This window comes from Muscardinus avellanarius (assembly GCF_963383645.1).
Source record: "Muscardinus avellanarius genome assembly, chromosome: 12".
NCBI lineage: Eukaryota > Metazoa > Chordata > Mammalia > Rodentia > Gliridae > Muscardinus > Muscardinus avellanarius.
Window position 1 is genome coordinate 106011220 of NC_137798.1, and position 19664 is coordinate 106030883.

The 19664-nt window shown below is 44.9% G+C and overlaps 1 protein-coding gene across 7 annotated transcripts in view; it reads left to right on the forward strand.

Annotated features, from left to right (window-relative positions):
- Positions 1–19664, forward strand: part of MARK3 (microtubule affinity regulating kinase 3) — a gene marked incomplete at both ends in the record, with an annotated part of 121794 nt that overhangs the window by 93489 nt on the left and 8641 nt on the right. For all 7 annotated transcript variants that reach the window (XM_080708327.1, XM_080708326.1, XM_080708329.1 and 4 more), the window contains one exon: positions 5867–5970. In XM_080708327.1, the coding sequence (XP_080564453.1) occupies positions 5867–5970 (104 nt within the window). The remainder of the gene's footprint in view (positions 1–5866; positions 5971–19664) is intronic.

Genomic DNA, 19664 nt, shown 5'->3' on the forward strand with positions numbered 1-19664 from the left:
TATTGCCACATTCTCCAGAGGGGCCAAACACTGTACTCATACAGCAGAAGAGATGAATTTTTCCCCCACAATCCCACTTGTATAAGGCACTAATGACCTAAAAGCCCTACTTTATTTTATAATATGATATCATTGGAAATTTAAGTTTCAAGTCTGGTGCAGTGACGCATGGCTGTAATCATAGTGCTTGGGAGGCTGAGACAGAAGGATTGTAGGTTTGGGACCAGCCTTGGCAATTTAGCATGACCCTGTTTCAGAATGAAAAGTAAAAAGGGCTAGGAGAGAATAGCTTAGAGGTAAAATGACCCTGGATTCAAACCCCAGTACCACAGAAATTCAGTTTCAGCATCGGTTTGGGAGGGACACAAACAGTAATAGTGTGAACAGTGGCAACATGCAGCATCCTGGTGTGCAGGGCACTGGGAGGTGGCCGCCGAGCTGCAGCGGCAAGCCTTCACCTTTACATCCTCCTGTGTCTGCCTTCTCCTACTGGGGTTATAGGTGGGCACCACCACTCCTGGCTCTATTGCAGGTTCAGGATTAGCCTTAGCAATTTAACAAGACCGACTTCAAAATAAAAAGGGCTGGGAGCCAGGCAAGGTGGCGCACACTTATAAGAGACTGAGACGGGGTATTGCAGGTTTGCAACCAGCCCCAGCAACTAGTGAGGCCCTCCGCAACTTATTGAGACCTATTTCAAAATAAGGAACAAGCCGCGCGTGGTGGCGCACGCTTGTAATCCCAGCATTTGGGAGGCTGAGACAGGAGGATCCCGTTTTGCAGACAGCCTCAGCTACTTAGTGAGGCCCTCTGTAGCTTAGTGAGACCCTGTTTCAAAATAAAGAATAAAAGAAATTGGGCAGGGGATGTAGCCTGGAGGTCGAATGCCCTTGGGTTCCATCTGCAGATCCACCAAAAAAAAAAAAAAAAAACAAGGAACAAAGTAGAACTGGGAGTTTGGCTCAGAAGTAGAATTCCCCTAGGTTCAATCCTCCAGACCACAAAACAGATAAATTGGGTTAAATAATAGGTAGATAGATCCATAGTTGGTTTGTTAGGGAGGGTGAGCGGGAGTTGTAGCTCAGAGGTAAAATGTCCCTGGGTTCAATCCCCAATACCAAAAACAAGTAAAACCGCCCACTTCAGGAGCCTGCAAACAGTGTTGACTCATGTGCTTCCCTTTTGGGGCACACCCTTTGTGACCTAAGACGTTCTCACTAGGCCCACCTCCCAAAGGCTACCTTCTAATAGCACCACCTTAGGAAACAAGACTCTACCACCTGGGTCTTTGGAGGACACTTTTCCAAACCATAAAAGAAAGAGAAAGAAAAAGAAAAGTGATTGCATCGCTGGGTGTGGTGGTGTATGCCTGTAATCCCTACTTGGGAGGATGAGTCAGAGGATTGAAGGTTCAAAGACAGCCTAAGCAAGTAGTGAGACTCTCATCAATAAAAATAAAATAGAGGTAGGGGTGTATCTCAGAGGTTGAATTACCCTGAATCCAATTGCCAGTGACACACACACACACACACACACACACACACACACACACACACAATGATTGCTTTATCTTGTTTAAAAATTACATGATTGAAAGCCAGGTGTGGTGGCACAGGCTTATAATTTCAGTACTTGGGAGGCTGTGACAGGAGGATCTCGTTTGCAGCCAGCCTCAGCTACTCAATAAGGACCTCGGCAGTTTAGTGAGACCTTGTTTTAAAATAAAGAATAAAAAATAGGGCTTGGGGTGTAGTTCAGAGGTAGAATGCCCCTGGGTTCAATCCCCAGTACTGCCAAAAAAAAAAAAAAAAAATTATCTGATAGAGCCAGGAGTGGTGGTTTACACCTATGATCCCAGTAGGTGAGAGGCCAGCACAGGAGGATATAAAGTTTAAGGCCTGCCTCTACAACTTTGTGAGACTGTTTCAAAATAAAAAATCAAGCCGGGCCGGGCGTGGTGGCGCATGCTTGTAATCCCCACGCTTGGGAGGCGGAGGCAAGAGGATCGTGCAGGTTCGAAGCTAGCCATGCTGGCTTAAGAGACGCTGTTTCCAAATAAAATATAAAATAGGTCTGAGAGTGTAGCCCGGAGGCAGAAGGGTTTCCAGGAACCCCAGTACCACCAAAAAAATGAAGCCGGGCATAGTGGTGCATGCTTATAATCCCCGTGCTTGGGAGGCGGAGACAGGAGGTTTGAAGCCAGCCATGCTGGCATAAGAGACCCTATTTCCAAATTTTAAAAATATATAAAATAGGTCTGGGAGTGTAGCCTAGAGGTAGAAGGGTTTCCAGGAACCCCAGTACCACCAAAAAATAAAAAATAAAACAGGGCTGAAGGTGTAGCTCCAAGGTAGAAGACCCCTGGGTTCAATCTCTAGCACCACCAAAAAAAAAAAAAAAAAAAAACATGATTGGACTATATAGTACATTATAGCTCAGTAGTAGAGTACTTGTATGTGCAGGGCTAGTAGTTCAAGAGAATGATGAAAACAGAAATCATAGCTAAAATCTCTTATTGTTATTTTTGTTTTTCATTTTTATTTTGAGAGTTAAGTTGCTTGAGAATTCTGATGACATATAATTAACCTTTTGGGGTTTTGGGTTTTTGTTTTTTTGTGACACTGAGTGTGGAACCCAGGGTCTTTTCTACCTCCGGGCTATACTCCCAGACCTATTTTATACTTGATTTGAAACAGGGTCTCACTAACTTGTTGAGAGCCTCAGTAGCTGAGGCTGGCTTCAAACCTGTGCGATCCTCCTGTCTCAGCCTCCCAAACTCTGGGATTATAAGCGTGCGCCATCATGTCTAGTGGTATTTTGTTTTTTTACTGAGGATTGACATAGACAGCAGTTTACTTAGGAGAGTTAGGAAATACATTCAAGAGAGAATGATGGTGCACACTTGTCATCCCAGCATTCCGGAGGTGGAGACCGGAGGATCGCAGTTCTCAGACAGCCTCAGCTACTTAGTGAGGCCCTGTGCAACTCAGTGGGACCCGGTTTCAAAATGAAGAATAAAAAATAGGGCTGGGGCTATAGCTCGGAGGTCAAATGCCCCTGGGTTTCATCCCAGACCCACACACAAAAAAAAAATTAATGGTGCAATAAACACTTCTGTACAAGTTTCTGGGTGGGCTATTTAGGTTTTCATTTCTCCTGAATATATACCTAGGGATAAAATTGCCAGTTGTGTGGTATTTCCATTGTTCAACTTTTCGAGGAACTGCCAAACTTTTCCATAGCAACAGCACCATTTTATATTTCTTTAAGCATATATGACAATTTCTATTTCTCAACATCCTTGCCAACACATTTTTCTCTCTTTTTTTTTTTTTTTTTTTTTTTTTTTTTGGTGGTACTGGGGTTCCTGGAAGCCCTTCTTCCTCCGGGCTACACTCCCAGAACTATTTTATATTTTTGAAACAGGGTCTCTTACGCCAGCGTGCTGGCTTCGAACCTGCGCGATCCTCCTGTCTCCGCCTCCCAAGCGCGCGGATTACAAGCGTGCGCCACCACGCCCGGCCCACATTTTTCTCTTAATACAGCCATCCTAGTGAGTATGAAATAAATGGTGTCTCATGATTTTTATTTTATTTTTAAACAGGGTCTCACTATGTCATTATGCACTGGCCTCAAGCCTGTAGGGAGGCTCTGAGCAACTTTAAAACCTGTTGAGGCTGGGGCTCTGGCTCAGTCTAGTGATAGAAAGCTCTCTTATGTTCAACAGCTGTAGTACCAAAAAAACTCTACTATCCTTCTGCCTCAGCCTTCTAGTATCCAGGGTTACAGGTGTGCGCCACTGCAATTGGCTGTTGCACTTTTTTTTTTTTTTTTTTGCTGTACTGGGGCTGGAACCCAGGGGTATTCTACCTCTGAGCTACATCCCCAGCCCTATTTTTTTTTTTTTCTTTATTTTGAAACAGGGTCTCACTGAGTTGCAGAGGGCCTCACTAAGTAGCTGAGGTTGTCTGCATGCCGCGCTCCTACTTTCTCAGCCTCCTGAATGCTGGAATTACAAGCTTGCCCACCACGCTGGGCTCTTGTTGCTCATTTTCATATTGTGTTGTTTGAACCTGGGCATTGTGGCTTTTGCCTCTAGTCCTAGCTACTCGAGAGGAGGAGATCAGAGAACCACTGGAGCCTAGGAGCTACAGAGCAGCTTGGACAGCACAGCGAGGTTACATCTCAGAAATAAAGAAGCCACACATGGCAGTGCTTACTGGTTATTATCCCAGGACTTGGGAGGCTGGGATAAGAGGATCGCAGGTTCACAGCCACACTCAGCTGCTTATTCTACTTGGAGGTAGAATCCCCCTGAGTTTAATCACCAGTACCGGGGGCAAGGGAGGATGGAGAAAGCTGCTTGTTATTTGTAGATTAGTTAGAAGAATTCTTAAGCTGAGCATGGTGGCTTGTAATTCCAGTTCTTGGGAGGCTTAGACAAGAGGATCATAGGTTCATTGCCAACCTCAGCTGCTTAGTGAGGTTCTCTGTAACTTAGACCCTGTTTCAAAATAAAGAATAAAAGCCAGGTGTGGTGACACACTCTTGTAATCTCAACATTTGGGAGGATAAGACAGGAGGATCACAGTTTGTAGATAGCCTCAGCTTTTTTTTTTTTTTTTTTTTTTTTTTTTTTGGTGGTACTGGGGAAAGAACCCTTCTACCTCTGGGCTATACTCCTAGACCTATTTTATATTTTATTTGGAAACAGGGTCTCTTAAGCCAGCAAGGCTGACTTTGAACCTCCACGATCCTCCTGTCTCCGCCTCCCAAGCGCAGGGGGATTACAAACTGCGCCACCACGCCCGGCCTCAGCTACTTCTTATTGAGGCCCTTTGCAACTCAGTAAGACCGTTTCAAAATAAAGAATAAAAAAATAGGGCTAAGGGTGTACCTTGGAGGTAGAATGCCCCTGGGTTCCATCCCCAGTACGGGGTGGGGGGGTTATGTATGTATTCTGAATATTAGACTCTAGTCAGATATATGATTTGCATATATATGATATAGAGATATTTTATATAAATGATATACATACATGATTTCATGTATATACATATATTATTTCATATTGTTTGTTTGTTTTTGGTGGGTCTGGGGATGGAACCCCGTGGTGTCCTACCTTTGAGCTACACCCCCTGCCTTATTTTTTTATTCTTTATTTTGAAACAGGGTCTCACTGAGTTGCAGAGCCTCACTAAGTAGCTGAGGCTGGCTGTAAATCACGATCCCCTGATCTCAGCTTCCCAAGTGCTGGAATTATGAGCGTGCGCCGCCACGCCTGGCTATTTTTATTTTATTTATTTTTATTTATTTATTTTATTTATTTTTTTTTTTTTTGGTGGTACTGGGGATGGAACCCAGGGGCCTTCTCCCTCCAAGCTATACTCGCAGACCTATTTTATATTTTATTTTGGAAACAGGGTCTCTTAAGCCAGCTGAGGCTGGTTTCGAACCGGCGTGATCCTCTTGTCTCAGTCTCCCAAGTGCTGGGATTACAAGCATGCGCCACCACGCCCGGCTTATTTTATATTCTTTCATTTGAATGATTTTCACTGAGTTGCAGAGGACCTCACTAAGTAGTTGAGACTGGCTGCAGACCTGTCATCTTCCTGACTCAATCTCCCAAGTATTAGAATTATAAGCATGCACCACCATGCCCAGCTTATTTTTTATTTTGAAACAGATTCTTGCTAAGTTACTTAGGACCTTGTTAAATTGGTGAGGCTGCCCTCAAACCTGTGATCCTCCCATATCAGCCTCCAAAGTACTGGGATTACAGGTGTGCACCACTGCACGAGTTCTTTTTTTCTTGTTGGACTGTACTTGCCACATAGCTCAAGACAAAAATGCCCTTTTCTTACAGAGTAACACAGCATCTGGTGGCATGACGCGGCGAAATACTTATGTTTGCAGTGAGCGAACTACAGCTGACAGACACTCAGTGATACAGAATGGCAAAGAAAACAGGTAGGACATTTTACCTGTTGCCAAAAAATTTTGTTTTTCCCAAGAGAAATGGAAACAGTCATTTAGTTCTCAGTGTTTATAATCACAGTTCAACAATAGTAAATAGCTGAGAAGGTAAGTTGAATTTGAATACTGGTTTTAGCAGCATGCTGGGGTTCTGTTTACCCCTGGCAGCATCATCCCTTTGGCTTTGTGAAGAGAAGAGGATCAAGTTAAGCTATGGACACCTCCACAAGGAGGTAGATTGTGGGCTGGGGCTTTGTTGTAGAAAAAACGATAGGGAGCCGGGCGTGGTGGCGCACGCTTGTAATCCCTGCGCTTGGGAGGCTGAGACAGGAGGATCGTGCAGGTTTGAAGCCAGCCTTAGCTGGCTTAAGAGACCCTGTCTCCAAATAAAATATAAAATAGGTCTGGGGGTGTATCCCAGAGGTAGAGGGCCCCTGGTTTCCATCCCCAGTACCACCAAAAAAAAAGAAAAAAAGAAAAGAAAAACGATAGGGAAATGGAGAGTTTTTTTACACAATAATTTGAACAGAGGCTGAGAGTGGGAATGACAGGGACCCGAACCACATCTCTGGAGGATGTGCACCCAAGGTAGGGTGGTGAGCTCTCAGGGAAAGGGCCACTTTGCCCCGGGGGTGCAACATGGCCAAGTAGTGCATAATCTGCCTCAGAAAAAGACATGTGAGGATCCACAGAAACGGAGAATCCAGTCTTCTGCGTAGTTAACATACTAGAAGGTAATATGTCCGTCAGCATCCTATCATGTAAACAGCTTCCTTGGGATTGAGATGAGAAAATAAGAAAAGTGGGGCTTGTAGGTCCAGAGATCATGAGGTAGGGTTCATCTGGGTGGAGAGGAAGGGGAAAAAGTGTAAGCTGAGCTGGCATTCTGTCAGACTGGCGTGGGTTCTTCTTTATTCTTGGAAGAGTAGTATAGAAAGTAAATTCTGAGTGAAGATGCAATAGTGAGTCCTGAATTAGAAGTCCTTGAAATAAGTTCACTTCATCTTTTGTTGTACCCCAGCCTTCCAGTATAAACATTGTCTGCTCATGTCTAGCATGGAGGAATGGGTTGTTTTATTTCTCTTTTTTTTCCTGACACATTCTGATATCGCACTCAAAGTTCCTGTTTCTCTTAGTTAGATGACATGTATGACCTAGAAACTCTGTAGCCATTTAAGAAAAACTACTCTACCTTTCATAAACTAACTGTCCATCATGTCCTTAGTCTGCACATTAGTTAGGCTTGAATTGATATTGAGACCAAGCTTGTCCTGTGAGATTATGTTCTTTAGCTAGTTAATTCATTAACTAACTAGTGAATTTTAAGGAAAACTTACATTATGGTGTTCTTACTTTCTGTGTTTTTAACATTGTCATTTTCCTTATATATATATATTACGTGTGTGTGTGTGTGTGTGTGTGTGTGTGTGTGTGTGTGTGTGTGTGTGTAGGTCCTGGGGATGAGATCCAGAGGCCTCTACTTCCGGGTTACACCCCCAACCTTTATTTTTTAATTTCTTTTGTGTGTGGTGCTTAGGAATTGAACCCAGGGGCATATTACTGCCGAGCTACACCTCCAGCCCCATTTTTTTACTCTTTATTTTGAAACAGGTCTCACTAAATTACAGAGGTCCTCACTTAGTAACTGAGGCTGGCCACAAACCAGCTTTTTTTCTTATAATTAAAAACTATTAAGGATGTAATTGTAAGCCAGGCATGGTGGCGCTTGCTTGTAATCCCAGTACTTGGGAGACTGAGACAAGAGAATTTGGGTTTGCAGCCAGCCTCAGCTACTTAGTGAGGCCCTCTGCAACTTAGTGAAACCTTACTTCAAAATAAAGAATAAAAAATCAGACTTAGGGGTGTAGCTCAGAGGTAGAACACCCATGAATTCCATCCCAGCACCACACACACACAAAAAGGATATAAACTAGGCGTGGTGGCACATGCTTGTTAATCCCCACGCTTGGGAGGCTGAGACAGGAGGATCGCACAGGTTTGAAGCCAGCCTCAGCTACTTAGTGAGATTCTCAGCAACTTAGTGAGACTGTTTCAAAATAAATAGAAAATAGGTCTGAGAGTATAGCTTAGAGGTAGAAAGCCTCTGGGTTCCACCCCTACTGCCACACACACACACAAAAAAGGATATAATTGTAGATAGTTCACGGTTTTGTTTGTTTGTTTGTTTGTTTGTTTATTTTGAGAGAGAGTCTGGGGATGGAACCCAGGGGCATTCTACCTCTGAACTACATCTTCAACCCTCTTTTTATTCTTTATTTCAAAATAGGTTCTTACTAAGTTTCAGAGGGCATCACTAAATACCTGAGGCTGGCCGAGAACCTGTGATCCTCCTGTCTCAGCTCCCAAGTACTGGGATTACACTTGTGCACCACATGCCCAGCTTTTATTTTTATTTTGAAACAGTCTTGCTAGGCTGATGAGAGTCTCACTGCTTGCTGAGACTGTCCTTGAACCTTCAATTCTCCTGTCTCTGCCTCTTCAAGTACTGGGATTTCAGGCATGCACTACCACGCCTAGCTTAGACTCTCTTCTCTGTGCAACTGTTTATACAGAATTCCAACATGAGTGATCAGGACTGATAAAAACTGTGTGTAGGTTTAAACCAAGGCTCTACATGTCCTCGCAAGCCCTAACCACCTTCAGAAAACCCACTCTGAACAGAGGATGATGTGTTTTGTTTTGTTTTTGTTTTGTGGGTCTGGGCATGGAACCCAGAAGCATCCAACCTCCGAAATACACCCCCTGCCCTATTTTTTATTCTTTATTTTGAAACAGGGTCTCACTAAGTTGCAGAGGGCCTCACTGAGTAGCTGAGACTGTCTCCAGACCTCAGTCCTCTGGTCTCAGCCTCCCAAATGCTGGGATTACAAGCATGCATCACCACACCGGGCTAGAGGATGATGTTTTTAAATATTTCCCAAATACAGAGGTTTTTCCCTCTTGTCACAGGAGGTCTGTTTGTTTTGAGTACTGTGGTTTAGATATAAGGATATTCTCGCCAGTCTTGGTGGCGCACGCTTGTAATCCCAGCATTCGGGAGGCTGAGACCTGGAGGATCGCGGTTCACGGACAGCCTCAGCTACTTAATGAGGCCCTCTGCAACTCAGTGAGACCCGGTTTCAAAATAAAGAATAAAAAATAAGGCAGGGGGTATAGCTCAGAGGTCAAATGCCCCTGAGTTCCATCCCCATACCCTCCCAAAAAAAAAAAAAGACATAAGGATATTCTCTCTCTGAGCTACCACTTCCACCCATTTTTATTTTTTTTTTACTTCTTATATTGAAATGATCTCATGAAGTTGCTGAGGCTGAACTCAAACCTTTGATCCTCCTATCTCAGCCTCCCAAATACTGGGATTATATCACAGAAGTCTTAAAATTGATTTTTTGTTTTTGTTTTTGTTTTGTGGTACTGGGGATTGAGCCCAGGTGCAATCTACGTCTGAGCTACATTCCTAGCTGTTTTATTTTTTATTTTGAATCAGAGTTGCATTAAATTGCTGAGGGCCTTGCTGACTTGCTACTAACCTGGAACCTGTGATCCTCTTTTCTCTGCCTCTTGAATACTGGGATTCTGGGCCTGTGCCACTGTGCTGGGCTTTATAATTAATTGTTTCTTTCCCTTTTTTTTTTTTTTTTTTTTTTTAATGATACTGGGGATTGAACCCACGGCCTTCTACCTTCGAATTACACACCTAGCCCGTGTGTGTGTGTGTGTGTGTGTGTGTGTGTGTGTGTGTGTGTGTGTTACTAGGAATGGGAACTCAGGGACATTCTACCTCCGAGCTACACTCCCAGTCCTATTTTTTATTCTTTATTTGTTTTTGTTTTTGTTTTTGTTTTTTTGCGGGTCTGGGGATGGAACCCAGGGGCATTTGACCTCCAAGATACACCCTCTACCCTAGTTTTTATTCTTTATTTTGAAACTGGGTCTCACTGAGTTGCAGAGGGCCTCACTGAGTAGCTGAGGCTGTCCGCGAACCGCGATCCTCCAGGTCTCAGCCTCCCGAATGCTGGGATTACAAGCGTGCGCCACCACGCCCAGCTTTTATTCTTTATTTGGAAACAGGGTCTCACTGAGTTAGAAAGGGGCTCACTAAGTAGTAGCTGAGGCTGTCCTTGAACTGCGATCCTCCTGTCTCAGCCTCCCAAATGCTGGGATTACAAGCGCGAGCTACCATGCCCAGTCCCCGTTTTGCTTTTTATTTTGAAACAGGTCTTGCTATATTACTGAGACTGGCCGCAAACCTATGATCATCTTGTCTCAACCTCCCATGTACTGGGATTATAGGTGTGCACCACCATACCTGGCCTGGCTGCTTTTCTGTTTTTTCTTTGGTACTGGGGATTGAATCCTAGGAGCATTCTACCTCCAGGCTACCCCCTCTCACTAAATTGCAAAGAGCCTCACTAAGTAGCTGAGGATGGCTGCAAACTGCGACTCTTCAGGCTCTAATCCACACTCCCAAATGCTGGGATTACAAGTGTGCACCACCATACCCAGATGGCCTGGCTATCTGTAGTTTGCAAAAAGAAAAAAAAAAAGATTCCTCTTTGGGCTGAGAACTACTAAAATGTGTAATATAACACCTGTTGGTTTTTTGGCATTAATTATAAAATATAGTCATTTCTGACACTTTTTGAGAGGTAATAAATATTGTTTGAACTTTTATAACAACCAGTTTAATTGTGTCAGGGCTGTCTGTTGAAAATAGCTTTGTGTATTTAGTAGAACAACTTGAAATTCAGCAGGCCCTCCACAACTTAGTGAGACCCTGTTTCAAAATAAATTTTACTCGCCGGGCGTGGTGGCGCACGCTTGTAATCCCCGCGCTTGGGAGGCAGAGACAGGAGGATCGCGCAGGTTCGAAGCCAGCCGCGCGCTCTGGCCTAGGAGACCCTGTTTCCAAATAAAAATGTAAAAATAGGTCTGGGAGTGTAGCCCAGACGGAGAAGGGCTTCCAGGAACCCCAGTACCACCAAATAAATAAATAAATAAATAAATAAATAAATAAATAAATAAATAAATAAAATTTTACTCAAGTTGCTAGGCCTTCTTCAGAAGTTGGAAACACAAGTCTCTTGTTGTTTGCTTTTTGGAACTCCTAATGTAATATGGATTGCTTTTTGGATTTTGGTTTTTTGGGATTTTTTGCAAGTCTGGGGGTGGAACCCAGGGGTATTAGACCTCCAAGCTACACCTCCTGCCCAATTTTTTTTCTATATTTTGAAACAGGCTCTCACTAAGTAGATGAGGCTGTCCACGAACTGCGATCCTCCAGTCTCAGCCTCCCGAATGCTGGGATTACAAACATGTGGCACCATGCCCGGCTTCTTTATGGTACTGGAGATGGAACCCAGGAACATTCTACCTCCGAGCTATACCCCCAGCCCTATTTTATTCTTTTTTTTATTTTGAAACAGGGTCTCACTTAAGTTGCTGAAGCTGGCCATGAACCTGAGATCTCCTGTTTCAGCTTCCCAAGTACTGGGATTACAAACATGTGTCACCATGCCCGGCTCATGGGTTAAATTTCTTTTTTTCAGGTTTGGGGATGGAACCCAGGGGCATTTGACCTCTGAGCTACACCCTCTGCCCTACTTTTTACTCTTTATTTTGAAACAGGTTCTCACTAAGTTGCAGAGTGCTTCACTAAGTAGCTGAGGCTGTCTGCAAATGGCAATCCCTTGGTCTCAGCCTCCTGAAATCTGGGATTACAAGTGTGCGCCAACATGCCCAGCTAAATTTCTAAAGAAATAATTGGAATATCCTTGTATTTCCAGTAATGGGGAGGCTGAGACAGGAGAATTGCAGCTTTGAGGACAGCCTCAGCAACTTAGTAAGATTTGTCTATAGCAACCTGGTTAGATCTGTTTTTTTGGTTTTTGTTTTTTATTTTTTGTTTTGTTTTGTTGCGGTACTGAGGATGGAACCCAGGGGTATTCTACCTCCGTACTACACCTTCAGCCCTACTTTTTATTCTTTATTTTGAAACAGGGTCTCACTGAGTTACAAAGAACCTCACTAAGTACTTGGAGCTGTTCACGAACCATGATCCTCCTGTCTCAGCCTCCCAAATGCTGGGACTATACGCATGTGCCACCACACCCGACTTAGACGTGGTTTTTTTTGTTTTTTTGTTTTGTGGTCCTGGGGATGGAACCCAGGGACCTTCTACCTCTGGGCTACAACTCCGACTTATTTTATATTATATTTGGAAACAGGGTCTCACTAAGTTGCTGAGAGCCTCACTAAGTAGCTGAGGCTGGCTTTGAACCTGTGCGATCCTCCTGTCTCAGCCTCCTAAGCACTGGGATTACAAACATGCACCACCACGCCTGGCGATTAGACGTGTTTTTAAAAAGAGGTAGGCGCCAGGGCTAGAATGTCCCTGGGTTCAGTCCTCAGATTGAGAGAGAGAGACAGACAGACAGACACACACACACACACACACACACACACACACACACACACACACACACCATGAGCCTTTGAGTTCAGTCCCCAATACCACAAAAAAGAAATATTTTCATTGCATTTAAAATTAGTATATCATAAAAATTAGTAATTGCTTGGGGAGGATTGGCATGTGCTGCAGAGCATGGCACGCACTCACACTGTTCGTGCTGTGGGCTTGGCTTACACTGGTGGCCTCAGTTCTGTGCTTTCTGGGGCGAGGAAACCCTTTCTTTGTCAGAAATCTCCGAGGCCCTGTGATTCTGCAGTGAAGAGGCCAGGCCCCTCCTGCTCCCACTCCTCACGTTCTCGGTACATCCATCCATCTAGCTCTCGATCAGGCAAAACATGTCAGCAGCTGAGTGGTGTTAACTGCTAACGTGCCCTGGACAGAGCAGGTCACAAGAGACAGTTGTATTCACCTGGAACTGGGTAATAAGTACATGTATGATTTCTTGTGTCGGTTAGGATTCTTTCTGTTGTGAGTGACAGAAAACCCAGTCCAAACTGGGCTTAATAACAAAAAAATTTAAGGGTTCTTTATTCATGTGATTTATTTATTTATTTTTGGTCCTAGAAATTAAACCCAGGGACATTCTACCTCCGAGCTAAACCTCAAGGCCTCTCCCCTTTGTTTTGGTGCTAGGGATTGAAGCCACGAGCATTGTTTCTCTGAACTATATCACCAATGCTTTTCTTTTCTTTTCTTTTCTTTTTAAGTTTTGAAACAAAGTCTCACAGCCTGACATGGTGGCACACACTTGTAATCCCAATACTTGAGAGGCTGAGACAAAAGGATCGAGGTTCGCAGCCAGCCCCAGCTACTTAGTAAGGTCCTCCATAACTTAGTGAGACCCTGTTTCAAAATAAAATCTTAAAAATGGGGCTGGGGTTGTAACTTGGAGGTAGAATGTCCCTGGGTTCCATCCTCAGTATTGCAAAAAGAAAAAAAAAACCTAGGGTCTCACTAGGTTAGTGAGAATTTTACTATTTGCTGAGGCTTTCTTCAGACCTTGAATCTTCCTGTTTCAGCCTCCCAAGTACTGGGATTATACCTGACTTTGGTTCATGTAATTTGAAAAGTGAATGGCTATGTTCATCACAATAAAATATAAAATAGGTCTGGTGGTATAGTTGGGAAGTAGAAGGGTGCTGAGTTTGTTCTCCGTTACCCCCCAAAAAAGTGATGGGCTGGTGTCAGGCCCAGCTCCTGGCCCTGTCTCCCTGTAGTAGTGGGCAGCAGTGCACAGACAGGAGCCTCACGGCCATGTCCAAGTGTGGCTCCGCCTCTGCTGGGAGACATCATCTGGAGTTGCTTCCACCAAAACAGAGAAGTGTTGTTGACAAAGGAAGAGAATGGATCCTGCACGGCAAAAACAAAAATAACTCCTGAATGACTGTTCTCTCTAGAAGGCGGGTACCTCCAATTCTTCTCATACTCATTGAGCCTCTTTCCCAAGGCAGAGCAGTGAGTCTTAAGAAAAACACACAAAAAGGCAGCTCTTCTGAGCAGCTTGTTTTATTTTTTTAAGTACTGGTGATTGAACCTAGTGGCGTTCTACCTCTGAGTCATACCCCCAGCCCTATTTTTTACTTTGCGACAGGGTCTTGCTAGGTTTCTGAGAGTCTCAAGCCTCTCAGACTTTATCAGGGCTGTACTCGAACCTGTAATCCTCCTGTCTCAGCTTCCCCAATACTGGGATCACAAGTGTGCACCACCACGCCCGGCTGTGCAGCTCATTTTGATGTCATGTCTCCCGCCTATGGGGACATCACAGTTCCAGTGGCTAATTTCATAACCTGTTAGGAAGACATTTAGGAGCACCTGCTCCATCCCAGCTTTGCATGACACTGGGGACACGCTGGTGACATGGGCTTGTGCCCAGGCACTCCCTGGGAAGCGGCACCACCGCGCAGCTGCAGACCTGGACTGAGGGCACCTCAGGGGAACTCCACAGAGGAGACAGCCTCGAAAAACTTGTTGGTTCTCCAGGCAGAGAATAGCTCCCCCCAGAGTTCCTTAGTGCTGAACCACCATTCTTTTCATGGTCAGGAGGGCAGAAAGTTGGATTCCCAGGAGAGGACAAGAGAAGCTAAAGTTTGGAGAGATGGCGGGGTCAGACTGCAGTGCCTGAGGATGTGAGGCGTCCTAAAGACCTGTGAGTTCTCGAGCACATGAGCCACAGGTGGGCTTTGTGTTTGGACATTCCTGGCTCTGGCAGCTAGACTGGAGGTGTCAGAGTGAATGCAGGGGGGCCCTAGAGCCCGAGGAGGAGGAGCACTGCCAGGCTCCAGGACTCAGCTTGGAAAGGGTACCTGCAGGGAGAGGCTGAGAGACTATGATCATGACCAGAATCTCACCATTCTTTTTTTTTCTTCTTTTCGCCGTGCTCACGTTGGAACCCCAGGGCATTCGACCTCCGAGCTACACCCCCAGCCCTATTTTTTATTCTGTAGTTTTGAAATAGGGTTTCACTGACTTGGAAAGGGTCTCACTAAGTAGCTAAGGCTGTTCGCGAACTGAGATCCTTTTGTCTCAGCCTCCCAAATGGGGCTTTTCTACCTCTGGGTTATACTTTCAGACCTATTTTATATTTTTATTAGGAAACAGGGTCTCACTAAGTAGCTGAGGCTGGCTTAGAACCTATGTGATCCTCCTGTCTCGGCCTCCCAAGCACAGGGATTACAAGCGTGCGCCACCACACCCAGCTTCGACTCTCACCATCCTTTTTTTTTTTTTTTTTTTTTTGTACTGGGGTCCCTGGAAGCCCATCTATCTATCTATCTATCTATCTGTCTGTCTGTCTGTCTATCTATCTATCTATTTATTTTTGGAAACAGGGTCTCTTAAGCCAGCACGGCTGGCTTCGAACCTGCGCAAGCATGGGGATTACAAGTGTGCGCCACCACTCCCAGCAACTTTTTTTTCTTTTTCTTTTTCTTTTTTTTTTCATTTTTTTATTTTTATTTTTATTTTTTATTTTTTTTTTTTTTTTGGTGGTGGTGGTACTGGGGTTCCTGGAAGCCCTTCTACCTTAAGGCTACACTCCCAGACCCTATTTTATATTTTTTTAGTTTGGAAACAAGGTCTCTTAAGCCAGTGCAGCTGGCTTTGAACCTGCATGATCCTCCTTTCTCCGCTTTCAAAGCATAGGGATTACAAGCATGCGCCACCACATCCAGCGACTCTCACCATTCTTAACCGAGTACAGTAGCACACACTTTTAGACCTAGTACTTGGAAAGCTGAGTCAGGAGAATTGCAGGTTCAAGGCTAGCCTCAGTGATTTAGTATAACCCTCTTTCAAAATATTTTTTAAAAGGGGCTGAGGGAACCTAGTGTTTTGGCACACACACTCTTGTAATCCCAGTACTTGGGAGGCTGAGAGAGGAGGATCCAGGTTCGCTGCCAGCCTCAGTTACTTAGTGAGGCCCTCTACAACTTAGTGAGACCCTGTTCAAAGTAAAGAATAAAAAATGGGCTGGGGGTGTAGCTCAGAGCTAGAATGCCCCTGGGTTCCATCCCCAGACCCACAGAAAGGGGGCGAGGGCTGAGGGTACAGCTCAGAGGTAGAATTTCCCTGGGTTCAATCTACCCTATCAAAAACAAAAGCAGTAACAAAATAATTGTTATTAGAGGAAAGAAATTGCCCCTTTGGACTCCCCAGGGTACAGGGACTGAGCTTGAATAGTCTTGGTCCTGGTCAGACTCCTTGAGGTGGTATGTCTAGAGCCAGGTGAAACTGCAGACTTCAGTACCTGTCACTTTTTTCCTTTGAACAGTTGATTTTCTCTGAGTTTCCATCTTTTTGTTGTTATTATTGTTATTAGTGTTTGTTTTGCAGTACTAGGGATTGAGCCCAGGGTCATTCTACATCCACAGCCCCCCACCACCACCCCCCTTTTTGTGGTGCTGGGGATAGAACCCAGGGGCTTTCTACCTCCAGGCTACACTCCCAGACCTATTTTATATTTTATTTGGAAACAGGATCTAAGTTGCTGAGAGCCTCACTAAGTAGCTGAGGCTGGCTTCCAAGCTGCGATCCTCCCAAGTTCCAGAGGGCCTCACTAAGTTCAGGCTGACCATGAACATGCGATTCTTCTCTCCCGGCCTCCCACGTTCTGGGCGTACAAGTGTGTGCCACCACACTCAGCCGAGTTTTCAACATCTTAAGAAAGGGGGTTCTGCCCCAGGCATGGTAGCTTACGCTTGTTATCCCAACATTTGGAGGCTGAGACAGGAGGATCACAGTTCCTGGACAGCCTCAGCTACTTAGTGAGGCTCTCTGCAATTCAATGAGACGCTGTTACAAAATAAAGAATAAAAAATAGGGCTGGGGGTGTAGCCAGAGATAGAATACCCCTGGATTCCATCTCCAGTACCACCAAAAATAAGGGGAAAAAAAAAGCGGGGCTCTGTTGACCTGATTGGAACATTGACTTTTTTTTTTTTTTTTTTTTTAAGTACTGGGGGTGGAACTCAGGGGCATTCTACCTCCGAGCTACATCCCAGCCCTATTTTTTTTTTTAATTCTTTATTTTGAAACAGGGGCTCACTGAGTTTCAAAGAGCCTCACTAAGTAGTAGCTGAGGCTGTCCACAAGCTGCGATCTTCCTGTCTTAGCCTCCCAAATGCTGGGATTACAAGCATGCACTACCACTCCCGGCTCGTTGACTGTTTTTCTAAAGGAGCAGATGCCCTTTGAATAGGAAGGCCTAAACTGCATTGTTCATAGGACACAAGTGAAACATACCACCACTCCCTGTACTTAGGATTGCCCTTGGCTTTTTGTTTGTTTGTTTTTGCTGTACTGGGGATGGAACCCAGGGGCATTCTACCTTTGAGCTATACCCTGTCCCTATTTTTTATTCTTTATTTTGGAGCAGGGTCTCACAGACTGTCTGCAAACAGCAGTCCTCCTGTCTCAGCCTCCCAAATGCTGGGATTACAGTCATGCGCCACCACACCGGCTTTCACTTGTCCATTGAGAATGTGTGGTTGTGCTTGGGAACAGGATGAGAGCACAGTGTGTCCGTGTCGTTTATTTGTTGTACACCTAGATTGGCATGAAACCTCCCTTAGGGTTTACCTAATGCAGAGCTCAGAGGACATGTTCCTCGCACAGGAAAATTCAAGCATTACTCTAAGTTTTTCTTTTCTTTCTTTCTTTCTCCCCCCGCCCCAATACTGGAGCTGGAACCCAGGGGCACTCTATCTCTGAGCTGCACCCCCAACCTTATTTTTTTTTTCTTTTTTTGCGGGTCTGGGGATGGAACCCAGGGGCCTTTGACCTCCGAGCTACACCCCCTGCCCTATTTTTTATTCTTTATTTTGAAACCGGGTCTCACTGAGTTGCTGAGGGCCTCACTAAGTAGCTGAGGCTGTCCGCGAACCGCAATCCTCCAGGCCTCAGCCTCCCAAATGCTGGGATTACAAGCTTGGGCCACCGCACCCCACTTATTCTTTATTTTGAAGCAAGGTCTCACTGGTTGCAAAGGGCCTCACTAAGTAGTAGCTGAGGCTGTCCGCGAACTGCGATTCTCCTGTCTTAGCCTCCCAAATGCTGGGATTACAAGCATGTGCCACCACAACTGGCTTAAGCTTTTCTTTAAAGTAATAAACTTTTAGCTGGGAATGGTGGCTTATCCTTGCAATTCCAGCTCTTGGGAGGCTGAGACAGGAGGATCGCGCAGGTTCGAAGCCAGCCTCAGCTACTTAGTGAGCTCTCAGCAACTTAGTCAGACCCTGTTTCCCAATAAAGTATGAAATAGGTCTGGGAGTATAGCCCAAAGGTAGAAAGCCTCTGGGTTCCATCCCCAGCACCACCTTAAAAAAATTTTTTTGAAAAATAAAGTAATAAACTTTGTAGGTGTTTTTAGTGAGTCTGGAGATGGAAACCAGGGACATTCGACCTCTATGCTAAAACCCCTGCCCTATTTTTTATTCTTTATTTTGAAACAGGAGCTCACTAAGTTGCAGAAGGCCCCACTAAGTAGCTGAGGCTGTCTGCAAATGGCGATCCTTTGGTCTCAGCCTCCCGAATGCTGGGATTACAAGCGTGCACCACTACGCCCAGCTAGTAATAAACTTTTTCTTTTTGTGGTACTGGGAGTGGAACCCAGTACTACCTCCGGGCTATACTCCCAGCCATATTTTATACTTTATTTGGAAACAGAGTCTCACCAAGTTGCTGTGAGCCTAGCTGAGTCGCTGAGGCTGGCTTTGAAACTGTGCGATCCTCCTGTCTCAGCCTCCCAAGCACGGGGATTACAAGCATACACCACCATGACCAGCTAGTAATAAACTTTTTAAATTTCTATTTGAGGAAAGCAGCTACATTTTATCAGTTGCCTCAGAAGCTCACACCCGGCTCACTTAGTGGCTGTTTCTTCTCTGGAGCAGGAGGGTCTGGGCGGAGGTGTGTGCTCTAGACGGCAGGCTGCTCTTTGCTCACCGCTCCATCACACTGTTGTTTCTGCCTCTGCCTGAACCCAAACCCCCTCCCAGCCTGACAGAAGTGTTCGCTTGCACAGCTAGCCCTGCTTCAGTGTGTGCCACACCTTCTTCCTGTCGGCTGAGACATCAGAAGTCGATGTCCATGTCAGCCTCGGGGCACCCCAAGATGATGTTACCTCCAATAGACAGTGAAGGAGATAACTTCAAAGCTATGTAAGAAAAATGCACATTCCTTGTACAACTAATGTGAACCCGCTGCTGCTTAATTGTGCCGTGGATCTCGTGATCCCGAGATTTTGTCCTAGTTGTCCTAAGCTGCCTTGCTGTCTGGTTTCCGTTGTGCATACCCTTTCATGACGTCTTGTCCTGTGTGTGTCGTCCTTTCTAAACTAGTCGGTGTAAAGTATTTCCTCTCCTCTCCAACTTGCTTTCAGCATGTGGAATTGTATGACATTGTATGCTTCCAAACTTTTTAGTTACTTATTCTTCAGTTACACCTGTAGTCCTTTACTTCTTTCGTTTTGGCACAGTTCTCTGCGTGTAAGCAAATTGAAAGAGAAGCAAAGGGGAAAGCTTGAGTTAGCCGTTCTCTGTTCTAGATTTCCCTGCAGCAATGCTGTCCTTGAGAATGTGCATATACTGTTCCCTTAAAAATCTTTGAGATTTTGTCTCCTTGTATCCTATCCCTTTGGCACCTTTCCCACTTAACTTACCTGTAGCTCCTAACTTCTATGAAATACCCCTTGGATCTGGGT